Source organism: Spinacia oleracea, chromosome 6 (genome assembly GCF_020520425.1).
Source record: "Spinacia oleracea cultivar Varoflay chromosome 6, BTI_SOV_V1, whole genome shotgun sequence".
NCBI lineage: Eukaryota > Viridiplantae > Streptophyta > Magnoliopsida > Caryophyllales > Amaranthaceae > Spinacia > Spinacia oleracea.
Window position 1 is genome coordinate 46,172,126 of NC_079492.1, and position 8,025 is coordinate 46,180,150.

At 39.5% G+C, this 8,025-nt stretch overlaps 1 protein-coding gene and 1 pseudogene across 1 annotated transcript; one reads left to right on the top strand and one right to left on the bottom strand.

Moving 5' to 3' along the window:
• Nucleotides 1–5,566: 5,566 nt before the first annotated feature.
• Nucleotides 5,567–5,667, bottom strand: LOC130464603 (uncharacterized; annotated as a pseudogene).
• An 88-nt stretch (nt 5,668–5,755) lies between these two features.
• LOC130463114 (uncharacterized) lies at nt 5,756–7,721 on the top strand. Its single transcript, XM_056832158.1, has 3 exons — nt 5,756–6,019; nt 6,710–7,210; nt 7,245–7,721. The coding sequence occupies exons 1-3, from the start codon at nt 5,756–5,758 to the stop codon at nt 7,719–7,721; spliced, it is 1,242 nt and encodes a 413-aa protein (XP_056688136.1).
• The last annotated feature ends 304 nt before the right edge of the window (nt 7,722–8,025 follow it).

Here is an 8,025-nt window from a genome sequence, read left to right on the forward strand (position 1 = left end):
TATTTACTCAAAGTGATATAAGTTTGAATCTGTTTGCCTGGTTCAAAGATTCAGAAGTATAAAATCCACTTGGCAAGAAATCATAAAGATCTAGGTAAGATCATGTTGATGATTACTTAAGTCAAGAATGATCATCAATGATTGCGTGTTGTAATTTCACGATCTAGCTCCATAAGATATGGCATATCTACAATGGAATGATCGAAGTCAATTAGTACTTGATTCGATCAATGATGAATCATAAAGAATTTTCCTATAATTTCTAAACAAAATGCTCAACTACCACCAAACTAAACCAAATTCCTCAAAGCAATTGAAAAGTAATTTCAAAATATCTTTTTATAATATATCTAAAGAGTTCTTAAACTCAGTAGGAGCTTAGTGTTTGTTATTCAACAAACTAAGGCCCAAGTATAGATATACGTTTCATTGTGATTTATTCAAATGAGAAACAAGGGTATTATTTCTACCACGAATATTTGAGAACATAATGTTTGTTTGCTCGAATTAATGTCCTTTTGGAGATTCGTTTCCAAAATGACAAGTGGGAGAAAATAGACCTCGAAAGTCATCGAGGCGAACAACAAACATTAACGGACATTTCGGAGGCTTTTCGAAGTTCTTCAGAAAATCCGAACACTTATTCTTTAAGGACTTTAGAAGTGGCTTTAAAGAATAGACATCTCTTAGAAGACTTTACAAGTGCTTCAAGGAGAACAGAATATTCAAAGGACTTTCAAGTGGCTATTGATATTCTATTTTTTGATGTTCTATACCCAAATAGGCATAGAGTTCAATTCACTGAAACTATGAGATTCTTCTATTAGATAGTTAAGAAACCTACAACTTACAGTCAAACTATTACCATGTAGATTAATGAGTTTGTGACTTGTAAGAAAGCTATGACGAAACCTAGATTCCCTAAAATGGTTAGAGGCCATATATAAACTCAATGTTTTAAATTGTTAAAGGCCATAAAACATAACCAATGTTTTGATGACAAAATTGAAAATTCGTTGATTTGCAAGAATAGGTTAACACATATTGGTTGCAAATTGAGTTTAAGGATAAAAAACATCAAACATGGAATTGTGTTCACAAACAAAGCTAGATTAGTTCCTAAAAGGTTACAAGAAAATTCACGTCGTGGATTGTGTTGAAACCTCATCCATAATCGTAATGCTCAAGTCTATAATTCAAGCAATGATTGCATATTGGTACATATGGCAATTGGATAACAAAACATCTTCCTCAGTCAAATGTTGGAAGAAACTATGTACATGGCATGTCATAGGATTTGTGGATCCAAATAAATACTTGAAAACAAAAGCTAGCTTATGAAATCTAGGTACAGATTTAAGCAAGTAATTGGGAATTAGAACTGTATTTTAGTGAAGCAAATAAGTATTTTAGTTTCATAAAATGTACATGACTCTTATAGATATATAAGAAATTTAGTGGGAATACGTAAACCTTAATTGGTCCTATGTGTATCACACACACATTTCTCTCTATTTTGAAATAACATTCAAATGCTAATGACTTAGATTTGAAATCATTCATCAATGATGGACCAAGGAGAAACTTAGTACATACTGGGTTTTAAGATCTATTTATAAAGATCTTATATTATTGTTTTGGATTAAGTAAAGGCATTTACTAAATCAAGCACGAAAGACTCCACTAGAGATATTCGACCCATGTGAATAAATCTAAGTAAAGGATGTTTGAACTATGTATAAGCATTTACTAAGTTAAACATCAAAGGATCTAAGTGAGATTCTTAACCTATATTATATGTCAAAGAATTTAGCTGGATTTAGTATCTATTGGAACTAGATGAGCTAAAGTTACATGAATAGAATTCAATTAAGAATTATTCTGCAAAAGAATTTATCATGTATGATATAATATAAGGATCGCCAAAAACGTATCGGATGACTTTAGGCATGACGAACATATACCAATCTCTATTTGATCTAAGTGAAGATCAACTAGATTTAGAACAAGAAAAACTTATTGTACTTCAAAAGGTACATAGGAATAGTTCTTGATTCAAGGAAATAAAGATATGCTAAATATTGATGCTGCACGCATAAACACTGGCAAAGGATCAAGCAAGATCCCTTTGGAGTTAACCATTGGAAAGGACGAGCTATAGAGCATCGTGTTTTGAAATGGAAACATGGATTGGAGACCATGAGTTGTTGCGTGGGAAATTAAAATTTCTATGTTCTAAGATACAACTGGAAAGTCTTCAACATATATGTGAACTGCTTGGATAAGTAAATCCAACCCAAGCATCACTAGCAACCTATACAGTTGAAGTAAAAGTACTTATTGCCTAAGAAGCAATAAAACAGGGTTGTTTATGTTAAAGAGTTCTTCACTGGACTTGGGTGGATCACATGTCTGCTGACTTGATGGTTCTTCGTTGCAAAATGCGTAGAACCACTATCGAAGTAAGAAAGACTAGATCACATAATAAACAAACTCAAAAGATCTTATCATCATATCTCGAAGAACATTCGATAAAAAGGATATTAAGATTGGCAAAGCATGATAACTAAACCTATGCAACAAGTGAGAAGCAACACTCACATTTTAGCACTGGAAATCAAGCATAGCTTTGAATTCCATGAACTGTTTTAAAGATGGGTTTGAGGCCCATGGTTGTAAACCATTAGGGTTGAACATTTATCATATATGAAATGTATTTTCATATTCCATTTAATCTTGGTTTAGTATTAGATGATGAGTCCCTTCAATTTGACGATATTTCAAGATAGACTGTCAGGACCAGTCCTGTGACTAAGAAATGTCTATCAAGTGAACTTGAATGTCAAAAGTTAAAAATGGTCCCTGTTCGGAGTTTTCTATAAAGATGGACGCATAGAAAACGTTAGACGACTAGAATGCAAGATGACTAGTAGTTCTGTTTCTTGAACTATGTGGACATGGCAATGTCATAATCATTTGCATAGATACTTATTTTTGGAAGACTAGTATCAGACAGACCTATGAAAATTTACTGTAAGAGATGAAAATCTGTCATAAGTAAATTTCATTAAAATTATTAGACACTAATCCTCAATACCTGAGTGATTTGAGATTACTTGTTTGAGAACTGCTTACTTTGATGTTGTCAACCGTCGCACCGTAAAAGGAGGCTATAAAGGCAACGCTCAGGTAATCACCTATTAAACGAAGTCTAATCTCAAGATCGCAAGATTGGGATTGTCCTCCCATAAACCGGGATGTGATGAGCGGCATTTATGTCGCTCTAGGCCTAGGATTTTATTAAGATTTTTGATAGTTTTGCGTAGTTTTGTTGCATTTTTATCCCCTTATTCCATCTTTGTACTTTTCAGGTAAAAATGTTGAAAATGATGGAAAATGGCTGAGTATTGCTCGAACAGGGCCCGTGCGATCGCACGGAATTTATGTGCGTTCGCACGGGTCAGCAAAGTTGTCTTCAAAGTCAAGCAGGTTTATATGCTGGTGCCCCAGGAGTGTGTGTTCGCACAAATCTGGAAAATCGATGCGGAAACTTTGAGTGATTTTGTGCGATCGCACCACAGAGGAGCCCGCTCGCACGGAATTTTGGTGGGCTCGCATTGAATTCATGTGTGAGCACATGAGGATTTGTGAAGATTTGGCCATGTCAGAACCGTGCGATCGCACGCTTGCTGAGCACGATCGCACGGCACGAAGGAGGAGAATCGTCGCTGAGCTCGTTCGCATGGAGCAGAGCACGATCGCACTGGTGCGATCGCAGCTGGGTATGCCGTTCCCACAACTGCGCGGGATTCAATTTTCGAGTTTAAATCTCTTATTTTCGGGGTTTAGTATAAATAGAATTTTCTTTATTTTCATTAACATTTAATTTCAGAAATATATTTTAGGAGGTTTTTAGATATTTTTCTCTTCGAGCTAGTGTTCTAGAGAGAGAAACTCATTGATTTTCAAGCTTCGATTCTGTAATTCCTTCAACTCTTCTCTTTTCCTTGCAATTTAGTTCTTAGTTTCTTAATTCTTGCTCTTGCTTTGTTGTTGATTGTTCTTCAATTCTGTAATTTCTTGAATTCTTGATTTAATTGATTGAAGTTACTTTGATTTTCAATTTGTGATTTGATTGTGCAATTGAACTCTTTATTCTCTTCTCTTACTCCTTCAATATCATGCTTGCTAGCTTATTCTTAATGGTTTGCTTGATTTCTAGAATGACTAGTGAGTAGAATTAGGTTAGGGTAAGGGGAGAATCTAGGGGCTTAATTAGGGGAAATTGTTGATTGATTGTTGGTTGATTCATGTGATTAAATATGATTTGATGATAGGATATCCATGCTAGTTGAGTGGTAGTTGCAAATGCTATTCGATTAGAGTCACTTGGAACCATAGGATAGGTTTGGCGAGAGATTGTGGGCCTATCTTGTGTGATCAAATGGCGGTGCCTATTATATGCTAGTTCGTTTAATCTAGGATTAGGCGAAAGCTCTTCCGTGGATTAGACGCTTAGCGTTCCCTATCCGAGAGGTGGCGGGTTCGTCTTTAGATGCCATTTGCCTAATCACCATTTCGTTGCATGATCACCATTGCTAGATAGTTGAATTCATTTCCCCCGGTTTCCCTAGCCTATCCCCAACTCCCTAACCTTTCCCTTTCTTGATTCAATTTAGCATAATTCTTAGTTTTTAGATTCTTAAAAGTGACAATTCAAAACCAAATCCTTGTTCAAACTAGATTGACTTTCAAACTCATTAACCACCGTTTCTTTGGGACGATCCCTTTGCTTACCGCTAGCCGGTAGTTGAGTGGTTTTACAAATATCGTTTACATAGGTTATTTTCTATCAACGACGGAAAATACACCTATCAAAATGGCGCCGTTGCCGGGGAACGGTTGTTGGTTTTGAGTTTGTGTTGAGACTAGTTCATCATTAGAAAATACAAAAACATTGCAATTTCGCTTAGCTTTCTTTTTCCTTGGCATTGCTCACGGTTTTTCTTGAGTTTGTATGCTTGTTAGGGGGCGTTCTCGTAAAAGGATCCTCCATCCTCTTGACCTTGAATTGGATAGGACACTTAGGAGACAAAGGCGTGTACGGTCTAGCTCATCAAACAATAACAGATTTGCATCGTTGAGTGTTGGTGAGGAACAACAAGAGAGTGAGCAAGTGATTGAGAACATGGCGCTCCCGGTTAAGAACTTGAGAATACCGGGGGCATTCGAAGCTACATGTGGTATTCAAGCCCCAACAACGGGTGCCAACAACTTTGAGATCAAGCCCGCCTTGATCAATTTAGTGCAAAGCCACCCCTTTTGTGGGAAGAGTAATGAATCACCTCACGAACATCTCAAACAGTTCGAGCACTATTGTGACACAATCAAGCACAATGGTGTCACGTCGGATTATGTGAGTTTGACATTGTTTCGGTTCTCTCTACTTGGGTGAGCAAGTGATTGGCTTGACAAGGAGGTCAAACCCAACTCACTTCGCACTTGGACCGAAGTGACAAGTGCATTCTTAAACAAGTTCTACTCGCATGGGAAGACGGCGGAGTGTCGCCACAAGATCCAATGCTTTGAGAAAAAGCGAGATGAGTCACTCTTCGAAGCTTGGGATCGTTTCAAGGAGTACCAAAGGGAATGCCCACACCATGGGATTCCTAAATGGTTGTTGCTCCAAACATTTTACTTGGGGTTGAGTCCAAGTTCGAAGACAAGTCTTGATGCGGGCGCTGGAGGCCCCATTATGAATAAAACTGAGGATCAAATAGAGGAAATCATTGAGGATGTAGTTCAAAACTACCAATCTTGGCATATAGGCACAAGGAATTATGATGGGAAAGGTAGAAGGGAAGATGGTAATGGTTCGGTGTATGCCATAGAGCAAGCACGGATGATAGAGAAGCTTACCTCACGCTTAGAGAAGCTCGAAAATACACCAAGCCAATCGCCATCACCGTCTACAATCCCTCCTCCCTCGGCCACTCTTCTCTCTAAGGGGAAGGGCAAGGTTAGTTCTTATGGCTCAATGCCTCCGGGCACATTCTTTTGTGAAAATTGCCAAGACTATAGTCATTCCCCCGATGCATGCCCCTTAGTTCATAACTTGTCATTTGTGGATTATGGCCCTTCGTATGAAGGATAGTTTGATGTAGAGTATGCTAATGCCATCAATGAGAGGTCTAGGAATGATAACCCTAACAATCCTAATTTTGCTAGGCAACCTAGAGGGCCCTCCATGTATGGTCCCCACCAAGGCTATGGCCAAGGAAGTGGGTATGATAGCCAAAATCGAGGTGGCTATAGAGCACAAGGCTATCAAAGCCAAGCGCCCTATGGTCAAGCTCAAGGTTTTGGCAATCAAGGCCAATACAACCAAGGGGGTTATAATCCCAACCATCAAGGTGGAGGGGGTTATAACTACTCTTATGGGCAATTTAGGGGTGCCTCAAGTGGGGGTTATCCTTTGAACTCGGGAGGTCTTTATGGTGCATCTCAATTGCCACCTCCCGGATTCAATGGACCGAGGACCTTTGGCAACCAATATCAAGCAAACCTTAGTGGTTATGGCGTCGCACCTCCACCACGCCCGCCTCTCAAGTCTAATCTTGAGGCTCTCATGGAGTCGTTTGTGGGGGCGCAAGCTAAGAAGAATGTTGAGTTTAAGGATGGATTCAAACAATCCAACACTCACTTGAAGATGATTGAGACCCAACTTGCTCAACTAGCTAGCACTATCAAAGAGCAACAAGTGCATACAAGTCTCCCACCGCAAGGTCAACCTCCTAAGCAATTGTATGCCATCATGACAAGGAGTGGGAAGACCTTAGATGATGGTGCTACGCATGTTGAAGCTCCTAGCTCTAGGGGTGAGACTTCTATGGGAAATGAGTCCTCGAACCGTGATGATGCGGAAGAGAAGTCTCGTGTCGACGACATGAGTGATGGTGATAAGTCGAAGGAGACTCATGTTCCTCCTCTCCCAACTCCTTTTTCCCCCTATCCCCATAGACACAAATGGGATGTGCATTTCGCAAAATTTCTTGTGATTCTTCGACAATTGTATGTGACTATCCCCTTTACGGATGCTTTCATTCTTAACAAAACGCCACCCAAACTCAAAGACCCGGGAAGTTTTTCTATCCATTGTGCTATTAAGGAGCTTGAAATAAGCAATGCCTTGTGTGATTTGGGTGCTAGCGTTAGTATACTACCTTATTCGGTGTGTTGCAAAGCTTGGCGTTGGAGATCTTGTCCCAACCAACATCACCTTGCAACTTGCCGACCGTTCGGTCAAGTATCCTATTGGCAAGGTTGAGGATGTTCCTCTAGTTGGTGGCAAGCTTACTTTCCTTGTGGATTTCGTCCTCTTGGACATAGATGAGGATTCCCATACCCCCATTATCTTGGGGAGGCCATTTTTGGCCACTGCGGGTGATCTTATCGATGTGCAAGAAGGACTAATCACTTTGAAAGCGGGAGACGCCAAGGCTAGTTTCAAGCTTGCAATTGATGAACATTGTTGCTCTAAAATGAAAAGTTGCATGAAAATTGACACTCTTGCTTGTGTTGAGAACAACCACTCTTGTGCTAATTCTTCTAACAATTTTCATGTTTCTAAGTGTGCTAATGAGCTTTCTAGGTCCTCTCTTGATGACAAGGATGTCCATGGAATCCCAAAGGCGCTTGGGGATGGCTTGATGATGTTGTAACCATCCCCGAGATATTTGAAATGCATGTTGATGATGATAATGGAGCTAAACCCTCCAAAGTGTTTCATGGATCGGCTAAGAAAGCCAAGAAGTCAGCTAAGGGTCCATCGAGTCTCGAGGAGGGGCATGTTGGTGGATTATTTGGTTTCCGCCTCTTGAATGGTGATGTCGGTAAGATCTTTGTACCCAAAGGGGCAAAGAAATGCATGTTGACTAGTGTTGACCCTAGGTTGGTTGTGTTCGACCCCCCTTGACCTTTTTGGGGGGGTCCGTCAAGCTAATGACGTTAAACGAGCGCTACCGG